Here is a 17,942-nt window from a genome sequence, read left to right as displayed (position 1 = left end):
CTCTGAAATGGAAGCAATACCTGTTCATTTCAGGGAAAATTCAGATTCATTTTCTTGTATGTTTGTGTAGTGTGGTAGTAGTTTACACTATAAAGGTATTGTACCTAGAGCAAAATAGTACTGTGCTTGCTCAAAAGATTCTAGCTGTAATACATGATAGCTTATTCTAGATTTAAAGGACTCTGTGCTTTTGAACTAGTTTATATTGCTGCTGCATGTACATGTGCTGATAAGGCTGAAAATGAAGCTTCTGCCTTGTAAGAATTCTAGGTTGTAAGGGTCTTACAAATATTCTCTCCGATGGTGTTAGCAAAATAACACTTCTTGGCTAGAAGCATGTTTTGCAGGCTGGATGAGTCCTTTTGGGCTTTGCCAAACTCTTCTGGTTGTAGTGGGAAATTCATTCAAGTAGACATCAAGTCTTGTACTGCAGAGTGCTGATCATATCTTAAATGGGGTGTGGAACTTCAACTTAAGTAGACATTAAATTAAATCTCACAGAATTCAGCCATAAGGTCGTATTTTATTTCTTTTCTTAAGTAGCATTTCTCCTGAATGTCAACATTAAACTGTCATCATCTATCTAACATGTATAAATAGTTAACAGTGAGCCCATACCTGAAAACAGCATAGACGAAGTCTACTAAATTGTTGTTTACTCTTAGGACAATCTACAATAATTTTTTAAAAGTAAATAATTATATTATTATGAAAGTTTATTGTCTCTCGTCTAGTAATTGGCATTTTTCCAGAATCAGCAGAGAAATAGTTTACAAGTGTGGCTGAAGTGGATACAGCGTCTTCAAGTACAAGTGAAAAACATGCTATTGGCCTTTAGGAGCTTGACTTATTTTATTTTTGGCTTATTAAGGGAGAGTCGAAAAAAACCTGTGTAAAGTACAAAAAGGACTATAAGGATATGAAGGAAACTCCCCATATTATGAGGGAATTATATGTGATGTAAGTGGAACAAGTACAATAGAAGGAATATGTTGAAGGTTTTTCAATGAGAAAATGCAAATATGTGTTCTAAACCATCATAACTTAAATTCTTGAATTGCACGCCCCAGGAAAATATATACAGTTTCTAAACTGAGATTTGTTTTTCAAGATGCAATGTTACCAGAATCTTTTTTCCTGACAACTAAACTGAAGTCATTTAGTGTGTGAATGGGCTTGAATCAAGTTGTCCTGACTTGTAAAATAGCATGCTTGCATAAAAATTGTCTATTCCCTTTCCCTATATTCAGTAATTCAATAAAATTCCTTTCATAGATGTTTTTGTTCTCAGTTCTTCTGTAGAAGTATGATTGTGCCACTTGCTGAATCTCTCCACTGAAAGGAGAAAATACAGGCTGTTTCAAGATGTTTGTGTTTGGTTGTAAGTTCAGAGATGTAGGCGAGATACATACGGGTTGTGTAGTATTTTTACCATGGGTTATTAAATTGGTCTTGAACCATTCTGACTTACCTGCACGTTCTCTGCTGACAACTTATTTGGGGATTTAGCTTTGAGAAGTTTTTTGAAATCAGTGTGTAGAGGATGTCCTAACATTCATATTTCAGTTTGCTAGTAACAAATAATTGTTGTATTAATAGAAACTAGTATTTGTATTTAAGAAATTATGCTTATTGTTTGTTTACATTGTAGTAGTTAGTTGGAATATATAGCAGAAGTACACAGTTTAATAGAACAGATGCAGCCTTCAAGAAGGGCAGTCTAGAAAAATTTAGATACTCTAAGAAAATAAACAATGGTTGCAGGAGAGGCTTGTTGATAATGTTACAGATTTTCAGATCTCATCAGAGTAATTTTCTTTTAAAGTAACTTGCTTTGGAGCATAGTATAATTCTTGCTCTTAGACTGAAATGCCTTTAGTACATGTTGTGATGATGGCTTAGTTGATGTAGATTTGTCTACAGTTGATGTCAGCAACCAACACGACTTGATAGGTTAGGATTTGTGCATCATTTTAGAGATCCTGTCATGAAATGGAGAATAAAGAACTTTTTTTTTCGTTATTCTACAAGCTGTTTTAAATTAAACGTGACAAAAATTAGTTCTTTAATGTGAAGTTCCTATGTGTTATGTAGCAACCTTCTAAGGCTTTGAATAGGATATACTGAATGCATCAAGATGAGAGGCTTGAAGATAACTGTGCGTTGAAGCATCTGGTTTAGTTCACTAGGTAAAATAAATGCTTGTTCTGTCATAGTTTACGTCATTAGACTAGAGATAAGATTTTAACATTTTTAGTGAATAAAAAGGAATAGTTGAATTTTACTCAAAAGTGACTATCCATACTTGGGAGTGACTATCTACAATGTTATGCTATTTCCTTATTGTGTTTCTAAGGTGATGTTAAGGATGTAAATTAAGTCAAGATCTAAGTCCCAATAAAGAATAGCTAGTGAAATTCTCAGGCATCTCCTTTTCTTGGCATAAAAACAAAGGTTCCTACTTGTCAACACTGAAGAATCCCCAAAAGGCGGCACTATGGGAGGTGAGAACAAAAGGGATATGGGACAGACTTTCATTATTTGCTCTTTCTGGTTTCCTACTTTATAAAACCTGAGATACTTCTAAGCTTGAATGTTCTTTTTTTGCAAATAGTGAAAAAACTTTGTCCTGTATTCCACTTGAGCCCAGCTAGTTTAATTAGAGAATGTCAATTCAGCAGGGGCAGTGATGCAACTGTGCAGCTTTACTACTGGAATTTAGCAGGGGGAGAAGAGCAGCACAGGTTCAGTTGCCTTTTGAAATTATCTTCTTTCCTGTAAGAATAGTCTCTGGCTTCCTTAGGTATCCACAGGACCATCTGCCACATACAAAATGAGTGCTACTGCAATAGTTAGACTTGTCTAATAACTCGGGGCCAATGAAAGTTCAAATATAAGCTATCAACAAAACTTGATTCCAGTGCATTGCTTTAGACCTTTTTTCCCCTTCCGCCAGCCAAGGGTCTCTGTTTTTTTATTTTATTATCTCCCCTATTCTTTATCCTCGGGAGAGTTAAATGGTTCAGCTTCTGAGGCTCATCTGCCTTGCATATAAATACTCTTATTTACAGCAGAGAACTCTTAAGCTCTTAAAATTATACTCTAAATGTTCATTAAACTTCTGGTCTTAAGAACCTGATCTGTACTTTCGGTTCCTGTTTTAAACTTTATTCTCTGATACATGCTAGATTCTTGCCCTGCCTTTAAACCTTCTTATTTTATGAATCCTTTCTTCTCTTTTCCCCATCTGCTATTTGCATACTGATTATATGAATTGCATTAGAACATGTTGCCTATGGAGTCTCTGCTTATTTAAGAAGGTATTTGTTCAACAGGCTAAAGGGGAAAATGCTTTTTGTACTATAAAAAAGAAACAGCCAAAATACCATGTAAAATACACCTACTTCTTCAGGCTTCTTTTAAAATAAAGTTGTATACTCTAATGCAGCATCTTTCCCTTTATAGAAAGAGTCTTCACGAGGAAGACATAGAGAAAAGGAGGATATCAAAATTACAAAGGAGAGAACACCAGAAAGTGAAGAGGAAAATGGGGATTGGGAAGCAAATAGAGAAGGTAAGTATAATTAAACTAATGGTCCCCCTGCTGCCCAAAGAACTGCAAGATTGCTGGGCTGTACGTAAGCAGAATACTTTTATGCAGTAGCCATTAATGTTTATTTCAAAGAAGCAATCTGAGTTGGACTGCTACAGTGGTAAAACCAACTTACTTTAAAAACACATGCTTTTATTTTTTTTTTTCTTGACTCCCCAGACAACAAGGAATTTGGCCATAGGCTACTCAGTGGCTGAACCTTTCACATTTAGATCACTAGTTGAGTCCAGGTTACATCCAGAGTAATTCTGAAACTGGTCACTCTGAGGAAAGAGCATAACTCCTTTGAATTAAAAAGTCAGCATATTTTTTTTGCATAATTTGTAATGGTGTGGACTATCTCATTAACAAGGGCTTCATTAGAATGAATATTACAACAGCTGAGGGTAGCAATTGGTCAACTATTTATACTCTGAAAACACTCGAAGAGTGGTAGGAGTCTTGCATGACCTTCTGTGGTAATTTTTGTTTGGGTGGGGGTTCTGGGGGAGTTTTTTTAATGGCTAAAAGGTGATTTCATTGTCCTTGTTGATAATACTCATCTGTTTAATATGTGGACAGTTGAGGAAGACTCTTTGTTTTCTCCTGCCTCTCCTGAGTTTCACTTTTGTTAGAGACCAAGTTCACCTGACAGTGAAAATATGGCAGCTTCTAATGAACTGTGGTGCTCATGTAGTTTTGTAAGTGTCAGTGTTTCAGAAGTGGTTACAATACTGCAAGAGAAGATGGGAGTCCTGATCCATTCTGAGTGCTTTCAGATATAATGAATGTATTTGCAATAAACTATACTGCAAGTTGTTTGTGGGATGGAGCTCCTCTGTAATTTCATTAAGTAGGTAGCTTTTCTATAGTATGTGCTATAAGTGTTGCAAATACTGGTTTGCTGTATCTTAAGCACACTACATGAATGGAAAAGTAGCCTTAATACATTTTTCAGACCTTTCTAAATTTTGGGTTTGGCGTGATTTAAGAAACATTGGCCTATGACATGTATGCATGAAAATAGAATGTAAGTCAAATAAGTTTGGAATATAAAAACCTCAAGTTCTATTATAGTATGAATGTCTTAAGTCTTAGACACTGAGGCTTTCAGCTTGAGAATTATGATTTTTTCAAAATAGTGTTGATCATAGTTATGTGGATGAAGTAGAATTACTGTCTGTTGCTATATAAGCAGACAGATGGACTGGGAAAGAACCTATATTGTTAGGAACTGCACCTCTATAAACTGTTCCCATGCATTCATGACACATGAAGGGAATTTATAGACTGCGTCTAGTTATTTGCAAAACCTTTTATAGAGTTCCTGTGCATAGAAAGGGGAGTGAAAGCTAATGACTTTTCAATGAATTCATCTTTTCTCTGACAGTTATTTTCCTAAAGTGCTTTTTGAGCATTAGACATAAACAGCCATGAACAAAATAAGAAATGTTAACAGAGTGAGTAAAACTGCTTTAATTTTCAGTAAGATTTCAGTTGCGAGACTTGACGCATGTGATATTAACTAGCCATGACTTAATGAAAAAGTGAGAGAAATTGCACCTTGTCTGATATGAAAACTAAACAGTAATAATGTTTTAAAACCAGAAATAAACTCCTGAAGTGTGCATTTATCCAGTGAAAGAGGTTATACAGACCTCTTCTTTTTTTTTTAAAATCAGTTTGTAGATGTAATTAAATAAGTGTATCAAATGATTTGTGGAATACTGTATTAAACAAAATCCTCTAGTATCACATCACTATTTAAATCCATTTCATGTGAGATTTCACAGTTAAGTAGTGGTCTACATATTTTTGGTCTTTGTGAAGATACACTCTTTTAATTTTTCTTCATTATTTAAATATAAATAAATGGTTTACTGGGTTTCCTTTGCTACCTCAGCTTAATAATTGATGCAAGTCTCTGAAAGAAGTTAAGGTGGATTTTTTAAATGAAGTTCAAGAATTTAACTGCAGGTTGTATGGAACTAATGAGTTATTTCAGGTTTTCACACATAATTGGAGAAGAGATTTGGCTTAGCTTCATTCATCCATTCATGTAGTGCTCAAAAGTCATGGAAATATTTATGCTTGGCATTCGGTATGCTAAATGTTACTATTCATTTCATATGTAATTGTTTACTAATCTATTTACTTTTTTAAAATAAAGACTCTGATAACGGAGATGTTAATTATGATTATGATCATGAGCTGTCTTTGGAAATGAAGCGCCAAAAGATTCAGAGAGAACTCATGAAGTTGGAACAGGAAAACATGGAGAAACGAGAGGAAATAGTCATTAAAAAAGAGGTTTGTATTACGTAAATGTGAAATTAAAAAAATAAGTCATCAGCCACTTCATAGGCTTCTAATTGTTTCCTGGAAGACTTGAGCTTCCTTGGCTACAAATGAACTATTGTGTTACATAGTAGTAAATAACTGGCATGTGTAAAACTTAGTATGTGACCTGGGTATTGTGAGTATCTGGTCAATCATCCAGCACCATAACCAAGTTTTCAGCTTTATGAAGTCAGCTATTAAATGAGTAGGAATCAGTGCATTTTAATTATTAAAACTTTCACAGAGAAGACATGTAGAAGAAAACACAAGGCATTTGCCAAGCTCCTTTTCCAACATGTCTTGCAGTAACGGAGTAAAGTAGAGTGACAGAGGCAAAGCTGTAAGTGTTAGAAGCACTGAAATTCTGGGGAAGATTAAAAAAACACCAAACCTGAAAGGAGGTCTTTCTTTTTCAGACAAACTTGAATGCTAACTGGGAACATACTGATTTTAAACTTTTAGTTACAGTTTTTGTAATGGATTACAGAGTGCATCATCTTCTCTTCCCCCACCTTATTCCTGTCATCTTCCTTTTATGGTGTTCTGTGAAAACGATGTTGTTAGTTTATTTGAGGTAGATGTGTATGTGGTTAAGATCTCAGATGTAGACTGTTACTGGATTTACATATTTGACACATATATCAGCTTATTGGTTAATATATTCTTTTCCCCAAGATTTCTCCAGAGGTGTCTAGATCTAAATTATCACCATCACCAAGAAAGTCTAGCAAATCTCCAAAACGAAGATCCAGTCCCAAGTCATCATCTTCGGCTAGTAAGAAAGAGAAGAAAGCATCTACTGTATCATCCCCGCTTTTGGATCAGCAGAGGTCAGTACGTAGATACATCTTGTGAAAAAGTGAGAACAGAGAACTACACTGATTTTTATTACTGTGGTTTTCATAGTTAATATGGGTTTTCATTTTCCTTGCTTTCAGGAATTTGATTATATAACTTTAGGGGAAGGTCTCTAAATTGTGCACTGTGAATTATCTTATGCAGAAAATTGTTATATGCATGTAGTTGTCAGTTGGTTAATTTCATGGTTTTCAAGCAGGTCTTTTCTCTTTGAATGTCCAGAGTCTCTGGGAGGTGGTGAGGAAATATAAAGCATTAAAAAGTGGGAAGCAGTTTTATTTGAGATGCTGCAGCCTGTGAAGTAGCTCCTCTAGACTGAAGTGAAATGTTTAAAATTTGACCAACTGCACATTCTGTTGGTATTGCATATTGCTGTTCAGGAAATAATGTTTGACTTTCAAGGCAGAGAATTTCTCAGAACTCAGGAGGGGAAAAGAAGTGGGGGATGGGGGGATGATGGAAAAAAGTAAGGACAAGGTATGTGAAAATCCCAGGAAGTTCAAACTGGGCACCTTGCCACAAAAAGTCAATCTCCAAAACCTGTTTCTAAGTTCTTACTGGCTGCAGGACCTTTTGAATCATTGTTTGCAGCTTTTAGATAGGAAAGAAATCACTGCAGCAGTGTAGGCAACATCTGTATTTGCTAAGCAAAAATCGCCTTTAAAATAGGGACAAAACGTTTCTGCTACGAGGTTGTACAGCATGGGCTAGTATGCTACTGACATTCAGTATGCAGTGATGTCTAGTTTACAGGATTTATGTCAGGGGTAGTTTATATAGAAAAATATATACTGTTTCATATTGTGAGATGCATATTCAAAAATACTTGGATGCTTTATCCTGTGTCAGTTAGTTAATATTAAATCGAAGACATGAGTTGTTCAAGTCATTTTGTGTATGTGATTGGTGTATTGCATTGCTGAAATGGGAGTCCAAACAGACAAGATACTCTGTAGAGTTCTGGTCCTCTGATGTGTGCAGTTCATGCAAGGGCATTTTAACTTTGAAAATTGGTTCTGTCTGAATGGGAGCAGTTTCTATTTTTGTTCACTTGCTCCAGAAATAAAGGTTATAAATGGAAGAATTTTTACCATCTGCATTCACCCTTCAGTCAAGTACAGTTATTGAATGCTGTTTGATAATGGAGTGGTGAATCCTATCCTAAAAGCTTCAAGGCCGTTTACGTTATAACTTTCCTGCCAACATCTGAGGAATCGTTATTTGAAATAGTTGGAAGTCCTTCATTTTTCTCTCCTCCTGTTAATTTATCTCTAGGAGTTCTAAAAGTAACCAGAGTAAAAAGAAAGGTCCTCGTACCCCTAGTCCTCCTCCTCCAGTACAAGAGGAAACTCCCCTGGGGAAAAAACACAAAGAAAAACATAAAGCAAAAGAACGTTCAGAAGAAAAGGCAAGGGAGGTGAAAGAGAGAGGGCGTGACTTTGAAAGGCACAAGGAGAAAAAAGAGAAGCAGAGGTAGGTTATCTTGCATTATTAGCTTTTAACATTAATGCAACCTTGCCTTTAAAGTTATCTTTTATAGAACACTGAATAATAGGGATTTATACCTGCTTTGCCAATAACCTTTTTAGTACTCATTAAATATTTTAAGTATGTTATATAGATGGATTGATAGACTATAACTAACAGATTGGTAGGTTTTCATTACATAACTTAGTAGGTTTGTAAAATGCCCTTTTGAAAGAGTCATTACTTTTCAGGAATGGACCTTCACCAGTGGAGCAATTCGTTTGCTAAAATCTTTATCAAAGTCATTCACTTGTTCACTTGCCTGCTCTTCTGAAGTTTTAGAGGACTAATATCTTTCTAAAGTGGCAGTGGCACGTTTAGACTCTCCCTAATCTTCAGTAGGTTAAAAGTATTTCTGAAGTAGTCAGACTACTGCGATTTTAGAATTACTTTACTTTTGCATCTATCTTATCTATCTATCTATCTATCTATCTATCTATCTTATCTATCTATATCTATCTATCTCAAATGGTGGACTAATATGACTATTACTATTATTTTTTGAAGCATAGCTGTCCATTTAAGTTGAAAAATACAGCATATGCATTTTTAAGTCTTGTATTCCCTTGATGAAAATAGGGTACATTTATAAGTGTTTACTTTGTAACTGGCATAGCAAAGACTAAGGAGTAGAAGACCAGTGAATTGTGTATTTTTAATTGATTAAATAAATTACACCATTCTTACTTTAAAATATATTATTTCACTCATGTTTGCTCATTCCATTACTGGAAGGAGGTCATAAGCAGTAAAACAGAACATTCTAGGTAGTGCTGAAAGGATCAAGAGAGTACTTGGCTTACTGCTGTACTATGATCAGGTGTTGCTGTGGTGACTACAGACTTTTATTTCAGTGTTGGATTTTTGTCTCTTTTTTCCTAAATAATAAAAATTAAGAAATAATGTCAAATCTTCATGATGTACGGTAAATTAAATAGTTGAGGGTCCTGACAGATCTCTTTCATTCATTTGCAACTGTGATTAGTATTTGGAAATGTCTGTGAGCTTGAGGCTTCTTAAATAAAGTTCTGACATTACAGAAGTTTTTTAATAGGGTATCAAGATAATTCTCCATTGGGGAATTCTGTTTCACTGCCACATGAAATACTAGGTAAAATTACAAGAATATATTTTTGGTTTTACCATATTCTAGTTTTGTATTTTACAGTCCAGTGATTAGCAAGAATTTTAGTGCATATCTTGCATTCTTGAGTTTTGCTAGCTTAAGGTAATTTCATATATGAAATTATAGATGGAACAAATGATTCTATAAGATAGTTCTTGATCTTGTAACCACAGGTTCTGTCTTAGAGTTGTTTGTAATTTCTTAGAAATGTACTAATGCCATATTACATCTGTTAAACAAGCTGCTGTTTGTTTCCCAGGGATCCCTCTGAAAGCTCACATAGACAGAAGCGTTCTCCTAGTCCAGCAGATCATTCTGGCAGTAATTCTTCCCCTTCCAGGGAGTATTCACCACCTGCTGCGAGGCGAAGACAAACCTCCCGAGCTCCAGCCAAGTCATCCACTCACAAACATAACTTCTCACCCTCTCGCAGGTAGGATTTCAATTTTATGAATTTTATTTCCATGAATAATTCTGGTTTAGAAACTTCCTCTGTTGGTTTGACTACTTGTTTCTATATGTCTGTTGTGGGTATGTGTGTGCCTCAAACACTTGAGCTCTGAGACCTTTTTCTTTTGCTAATTTATTACATTGAGAGTACCTGTCATGTCAAGAACACCAGTCATGGTGCAGGCTTCCATTTGTCAGTTCCTCTCAAATGTTCTGGCTTCAGGTCGAACTTCAGAAGTCTGATATGAGACATGGTTAGTCTGTGGTCCTTTGGGAACTTTTTTTTCCCCTTTCTTACCTTCCCCCTTCTTAAAAAGTAGAAAATGTAAGAAGTCTTCTGTTTTAGAGATGGTGAAGGAGCAGAGTTTCTCCATTCTAAAATGGGTAAGGTGATGCACAGATCTTGGCTGTTTCCTGAAAAACAAACTTTCCTGAAAAGCAAGAACAACTGGCTTAACAGTATATTACAAGGACAATTTCAGAGACCCTGCTTGCAGGAAGCTTCAGGGCAGATAACATCCTGCTAGTTCTAGGGGGCCTTAGAAAAAAATCTTTTACCAGCCATTAAAAAGAAAGGAGGAGACTTCTTATTCTGGTCTGAAGGAGTCTGTAAGCTTAGGTTTAGAATGGCAGTGCTAAATACTACTGTAGTCCTATGCTTGTACAGTGGAGAGGGAGGCGTACTTATTTTCTGCACTTCTGTTGAAGCGTGCGGGAAAAACACCAGATGGCATATATATCTGCACGCTGGTAAAACAAGCAAAATAAACCCCATCCATTCAGCAATCCTACGAGTCATAAGCAAGCTCTTTTGCTGCTGTTAGGACTCAGTTCAGCTGGAACAATGTGATATTTTTTTAAGCTACATGTCACTGATGGACATTTTCTCTAAATTGGATTGTTTGTAGGGAAGGGACTAGAGGAGCCCATTCCCCCTGCAGCTGGCAGTAGTAAGGAGACTGAAAAATACCTTGCAGTACCCTTTTCCCCACTGTTTGTAACCTACTCTGGCATTTTGCTCGTCACTGCCTGCTTGGGGGTTCTATGCAGACATATCAAGTGTTGTGCAAGGGAGTGTTAAGCAGGGAGGATAAATGGGCCTTCTGCTAGAAGCAGGGAAGGATATTTGAAATGTTTGTCTTCAAACCATTGATAGCCTTCCATGCAAGCCAATTTTGGTAACCCTGTGTTTCATAATAATGGTTTAATAGTGAAAAAAAAAAATGTAGTCTTAGTTCAAAGATGGTAAGTTATTTCCAACCCTGACAAATTTTGAGTGCTTTGGAAATTTTACTACTAATTCCAAGACATCTGTTTCATTTGTATGTGACAGCGTGTACAAATTGTCATCTTAGAGGCATGCAGGTTACTTGTTTCCTCAGGAACAGGCATTGGTCAGACCTTCCCTCTTGTGATGGGAATCTATGGCCAGCATGAGTGATATCCATGGAGACAGAGAATCTGAGTTTCCTCTTTCCTGCCGTCCATGGGAAATGTTTACTAGTAGCATGCACAGGGGGACCTTGAGGCTTTTTAATTTTCCAGGCAAAAGAAGCTACACATAAGCATCCTGGGGGTCAGACTGTGTGTAGAAGTTACAGGGATCCTTAAGCCACATCAGGAGAACAGCAGCTGGATCACATACGCTTTTAGGTCTTCAGTCAAGGAGATACAGAATCTTAGTCTACTGTTGACGTGTCCAAATACTGTCTGGCATTGACCATCAGAAACACATCTCAGTGGGATAGTCTCTGAGCCTGACAATATCTGAGCATACAAGCTTACAGACACAATATGAATTAAATTGAAAAAACAGGTGCAGCTGGTTCTTCAGAGTGTCTTAGTTAATCATGTTCCAAAGGGCTGGTTTTATTTATCTTTCTATCTCGCCCCTTTCTTTCCGCTACTTTTCTGGGTATGTTTTCTAGTAGAGATGAAGTGGCTCAGTTCAAGTATTGTTTCAACCTGTCTTGCAGAAAGTTTGTTTGACTTTTTTCAATTGAAAAGTCTGAAGTGCCTCAACAATCAAATCAAGGTTTGATTTGATGTATTTTAAAGAATAGATCTGGTTTTGTAATGGAATCTGACTGTAAAACTACCATCTCTGTGAGATTGGTCCAATGGTAATCAGCGTACTACTCCATGGGGCTCTGAAGGGAATTTTCTTGAGTCACTGACATTGACTAGAAGGAAGGATGAAATGCTGATATTTTAAGATTTCCACCAGGTTGCCTTTTACCCAAAAAGGACTTCCTTACAGACTTGAGTTCCTACCTCAGGTTGCCAGTGATTTCACTTTGCATTCTGTTCCCAAAGCTTTGCTCCTTGGAAGCTGAATCATTGCTCTCTGTTCTTGACACGAGGAGAATCTTTTTACCTGCAGAGTCTGGGTCTTTCAGAAGCCTTAGCCAGGAGATCCACTGCTGAGTAGCATTGGCTGGGCTACTGTCCTTTTGCCTCTTGGATAGCATTATGACAGCCTGTAAGCCTGCTAACCTAAATTATTCCAGAGCTCATTAATTTCAGAGCCCAACTGACATCAGCTATCTCACTGAGAAGAATTTCTTGTGACATTTGCAAGATACTCAGCAAAAGCTGTGTTACAGATGTATATCTTTACCAACTGCTGGGCTATTGCAGAAGATTGCAGGGAGGTACTACTGCTTTTGGTAAAGTAGTCCCTCGTTTGTGAGTCACCTGAAACTGAGAGTTTCATCTGTATGATATTTATTTGAAGTCACCAACACTGTATATGGACATTCCAAAGTGGGAACTAAATTACTTAAAATTAACTAGGATTTTTGAAGATGTATTGTCTGGTTTTCCTGACTCCTGCTCTTTTCTCTGCAGTCTCTGGAATTTTGTGAAGTGGAAGGGAGTTGGGAGTTAAGGGCAATGCATATTTCATAACAAAAGATACTTGCAAGTTGCTTTGATGCTGATAAGGAAAAAAAAAACCCACTACTGAGCTCAAAGGCTTGAAGTGTTTGTCCACGTATTTAGAGGAAATTTGTTTACTGTTGTGTAAATGATCTTTAGTTAAGTGTACAAAGTTTTCCCTGTTTGTGTAAGCATTCATGTTTGCTAAAATTTTAAGTAGCTATGCATATGGGTTTTCAGGATCCAGGCCTAAATTGTTTTAAGATCAATGCTTATAATAGAAGTTGAAAGTGCACAAGAAGGAGACACTGTTGCTTTCTAAAAATTTGAATGCTCTTGGAAACAAAAGAAGAAAAATTCCCCTTAGGTATCACTGTGTAAAAATTACCTGCCTAATTTTACCATGAACTCCAAAAAGTGTTTTATGTTGAAGAAAATCATTGTTCTTGGTTTTGGGGTGGGGGAGAAGATCAGGTTTGTTTTCTGACTCCTCACTCCCTTCCCCCAGGAAAGCATTCTCGTAGCTGTATGATGTAATTTTGATTGGACAACTTGTTCTTGGATATGAAGTAAACTATAACCATTTAAAGATAAGCATACTTTGAAAGGATATCCTTGGTACCCTTGAGGAAAGACTAGTTTGATGTTTTATAGAAACAACACTTATTTTCAGCAGACAGAGGGGTAGAGAATGCACAAATTATTTTAATCACTCCTTTTTGTAGGGTATGGTAAGAACCTTTCAAATCAAGTTATTACATGTGTGCCTATTCTAACTCTTCTTTGCAGGTCTGCTTCCCCATCAGGTCCGCATCATTCTCCCATATCCTCCAGACATCACTCCTCTTCCTCACAGTCAGGCTCCTCTGTTCAAAGACATTCTCCTTCCCCACACCGCAAGAGAACTCCTTCTCCATCCTATCAAAGGACAGCTTCCCCGCCTGCAAGGCGATCTTCTTCTCCCTATCCCCCCCACTCTTCCTCTTCTCCTCAGAGGAAGCGAAGCCCTTCGAGACACAGATCTCCTGGAAGAGAAAAGGGAAGACATGATCGTGATCGGACTTCACAGTCTCATGACAGGCGCCATGAAAGGCGGGATGGTATGAATAAAAAATAGCACTTCGGAATAATTTTTATTTGTTTGCAAATTGCATTTTGAAACTTGATTTTCAAATTGTGGCATTGTCTGCACTCCAATGGCTAGAGGGTGAAGAAAATACTGGCTGTATTATCCTTCCTGTGCTGGTGGTGCTGTTTTCAGGGACTGTGCAGTGGAGTATTCCTGATAGGACTGCTTATGTAGGCTCAGCTGATTGTAAAGATCCTGTAGGCATCTGTCTAGGTGTTTCTTCTATAATGCAATGGTGGTGTCAGTAGGTAAGTGATCTTCTCTTGGTATCAGGCATATACTAGTAGATAGATACTAGCTGAGTGAAGGCAGGATGCTTGTAAGTAACTATTACTCTTTTCTGTGAGATGCCCAAATGATAATCCAGTCCTCACTGATTGCTCTGTCTATTGTCTTTTTAATTGACATTAAGTGAGGTGTGTGCAAAGAAACAGTTATTCCCTCTGGAAATCCATAAAGCTGGTTGAGCAATTTGTGATGGGCAAACAGGCTGTTTCTCTCAAGAGACAGATTATAAAGAGGACATATGTCAGCTTTTTTGAGACTGGCTGTAAACTTACCTTCTTGTAGCAGTAACATTATAAATAGGTAATTTAAAAAAAAAAAGGGGAAAGAAGAAAAAGACTTTATCAGGACATTGGGGTCTTAAAAGCAAGTGGTCTAATTACAGCACAAATTTCCTGAAAATAAGTGTGCATGGAGGAAAAAAAGGAATGTATGATTAGAGGAGAAATGATCCTATGTTAAAATTACTGAAATGTGCTTGCTCTCTAATATGTTTAAAATTTATTTTTATTATACTTACTATCCTTTGAACAGGTAAATATTTGTAAAGTACAGATTCAAATTCACAAAAAGATCTTTAAAGCTTACTGAATGTATAGGTAGATACCCAACATGATCTTCTCCTACTTACATATTAATTTTGATTTTCTGTGTGTATATCAGAAATATACTTTGACTGTATTATTTGTGTGCTAAATTTTTGCTTGCTCTGATTAAGCTAGGTATATAACATTCTTTTAAACATTTTACAGAAACTAGAGGGAAAAGGGAAAAAGAAAGAGAAACAAGAGATGATCGTGATTATGAGCAGGAGCAGAGTACCTCCAGGGATCATAGAGATGACAGAGAGTCCCGTGATGGAAGAGATCGAAGGGAGACAAGAGACAACAGAGATCGGAGGGAGCCAAGGGAATCCAGAGACACTCGAGACTCCAGAGATACGAGGGATTATAGCAGAGATACCAAAGATAGTCGTGATCAGAGAGACTCACGCTCCACACGAGATTCCCATGACTACAGAGACAGAGAGAGTCGTGATGCCCATAAAAAGGATGACCAGTATCAGGAGGACTCGCGCAGCTATGGAAGATCCCATGGCAGGGAGGAGAGCTCTCGTACTGAAACAAGGAATGACTCCAGAAGTGACTCCAGAAATGAGAGCAGAAGTGATAGAACTGGCAGAAGTCGAGGCAGAGGTCCAGAATTATCTGACAAGGGTATTGCGTGATTTAAAAAATAAATGTGTCCCTATCATTGAAGACTGAATATTGACATTCATACTATCTTGTTCGATATTTGATATGGAAGTGTTGCCAGATAGTTCATGCTTTTAAAGCTATGTTCTATTGTTGTTAAATCAGAACAGATGCTTAAATTTATAACACTTCTGTGTTCTCTATTCATTAAAGTGGCATAACATTGGTATTCTGCCATCCCATTTTAAAACAAGCACTAACCCTTACACCACTTTATTTAATGTTTCTGCAAGCCTAAATTTTCCCATGGGCTACAAACACAAGTAAGAGGCTGATGTGTAGTGAGAGATTCGTAGGAGGCAGCGTGTTTCAAAGTACTGGGCAGCAGTTCTTTTGCATTCTCTCAAAAGCAACTGCATGTCTTAGGTACTTGAACACCATCTTTCGCACACACCCACCTCTGGCCACCCAAAAAAACCCCCAAAACCTGGGATTTTAACCTTTGGCAGTATTTTTAGTTGGTAAAAAATATCAGTGGATTTCCCTACATGTGGAAACTCATCTTTTATATTGATGCATCTCTATTAGGAAGTCGGAGCACTAGAGGGTCCCAAGTTGATGGTCACAGCAGTAGTGGAAACTACCATGACAGCTGGGAATCAAGGAGTAGCTACCCTGATCGGGATCGTTATGACAGTCGAGAACAAGCGAGGGATTCCTCCTTTGAAAGAAGACATGGTGAACGGGACAGGCGTGACAACAGAGAAAGAGGTATTTTAATGTATATTTTTACACATACCTATGTAGTCAAGTGTATATGTATGAGTGTGTGTGTTTCTCTCTCCGTCCTTTTTCTTCCTTGTTTCATCCCACACCACTAACTCATAACTAACTCATTTGACACTGCACACTGACACTAGTCCTACCCTTGATGTAAGTTAACTTCTGTAGTAATCTGTCATTGGCAGTGTATGCGTGAATGCTATGGCCTTTCTCCCTCCCTATGGCTAGATTTTGGCACCTTCTGTTTTTATTCATTCAAGTAGTCTTTAAACAAACTAAACTTCATCAAGAGATCATTGTACAGCTTCAACGTAAAATGTTTTTTCCTCCTCTCTTCCTTCTCCTCCACTTCATGTTCATACGCATAGTTATGATTGCGTTTCATTACTGGTTCTGTTTGTCTGTATAGAAACATGGTACTTTTGCACTGTAAATTAATTGAGTGTGTTTTGGGGAAGACCTGACTGCTAGACTGACTTAATTACGGACTGCTTACTACTAAAGTAAGTGACAGTTTAAATTTATGATTAATTCAAAAATTTATTGCCTGGGGAATTTAATAGTGATGAATGCTTTGCTGTGGTCAGTCATCATTGGCTAGTAAGTGTTGGTACAGATACCAGTGATCATGGAAAGAATATGCAAGACTACTTTTAGACATAGTATGCAAGATGTCACACTTCTGCACCTGAAAGGGTACTGTGTTATCTCTAAGGAACTTAGTACCAACTTTCAGTCTGACAAATAATTTGTATTGCTCACCAATTAAGAGAACAGGAGGAGTCAGGGAAATGAAAATGGCATGAAGATGAAAGGAGGAGCTGTGAAGAATAAATATAAAATTATAGCGGGTTTTTTTCTGTGGACTTTTGATTTGGAAGTGACAGATAAATGTTTTAGCTGTTGTTTTAACTTCAGCTTTTCAAAGGGATGTTTTGTATGCTACTTTGAGAAATGGTTTTTGGCCCATTGAAACGTATCTGGTTTGCTTGTTCTTGAGAAAGGTTCTGTTTTAGATTCTTTCTTCTCTTCAAGGCAGGATTTCAATAAACCTGATCTCCAGGCTTCCTTTGTATTGTCAGCTGAAAAATCCTGCAGTCTGAATGTGTCCTGGGGGTTGGCTTTTGCAGACTAGCTTTCATCTCTTCCACCTCTCCACCCTCAATAAATCCTAGATATATTGTAATGTGATCTGTGCTCTTCATATCATACTGAGTTCTTAATTTATTAAGAATTTTAAAAAAAAAGCAAAAAAAAAACCCACTTAGGAGTAAAAACATTTCATCACAACAAAATAAATTTCTAGAAGGGAGGTTGCTTTGAATGGATTGTGCTTCTCTTTGGGGGGAAAAAATATAAAGAGCTTGAATGGAGATAAGATTTGTTGTTTTCTCCCTTAAAAATTTAGATCACTTTTCCTGACAGTAAATCCTCCTCAGAGTTACAATTCAAGACACAGTTTCCATAATTGGATCACAGTCTTAACATTTGTCATTCAGAGAAAATCGAGATAGGTTTTGGTTGGTACTTAGTTCTATGATATGTAAGGAATCTTTTTAGTATCATTTTAGAATGCAAGCTTGCAAATTTAGGCTGCCTTTATTCAACTAAGGCAAATCTTTAGGTGTTCCAAACAACCACTGGAACAGCGCTTCAGAAAATGAAGTCATGTAAGAAGTGCTGACTATCCACATTTAACTGTCTAATACACTTCCAGTATCTTGAATCACGTAAGACTTTGATGTGGATGTTTTGTCACCCAAACTGACATAACAA

General features: G+C 37.0%; 1 protein-coding gene across 8 annotated transcripts in view; it reads left to right on the top strand.

The window, feature by feature from the left end:
- The window catches only part of ZC3H13 (zinc finger CCCH-type containing 13), a 48,923-nt gene that overhangs the window by 16,713 nt on the left and 14,268 nt on the right, over positions 1-17,942 (top strand). For 7 of the 8 annotated variants that reach the window (XM_074815665.1, XM_074815664.1, XM_074815658.1 and 4 more), the window contains 8 exons: positions 3,466-3,574; positions 5,763-5,902; positions 6,608-6,762; positions 8,066-8,263; positions 9,703-9,876; positions 13,563-13,873; positions 14,940-15,404; positions 15,972-16,154. In XM_074815665.1, coding sequence (XP_074671766.1) covers positions 5,816-5,902; positions 6,608-6,762; positions 8,066-8,263; positions 9,703-9,876; positions 13,563-13,873; positions 14,940-15,404; positions 15,972-16,154 — 1,573 coding nt within the window. In that variant the 5' untranslated portion in view covers positions 3,466-3,574; positions 5,763-5,815. The remainder of the gene's footprint in view (positions 1-3,465; positions 3,575-5,762; positions 5,903-6,607; positions 6,763-8,065; positions 8,264-9,702; positions 9,877-13,562; positions 13,874-14,939; positions 15,405-15,971; positions 16,155-17,942) is intronic. The other variant, XM_074815659.1, reaches the window with a different exon arrangement.

The sequence above is a fragment of the Strix aluco genome, chromosome 2, assembly GCF_031877795.1.
Source record: "Strix aluco isolate bStrAlu1 chromosome 2, bStrAlu1.hap1, whole genome shotgun sequence".
NCBI classification, from domain to species: Eukaryota; Metazoa; Chordata; class Aves; order Strigiformes; family Strigidae; genus Strix; species Strix aluco.
This window is presented reverse-complemented; position numbering and strand designations above follow the sequence as displayed.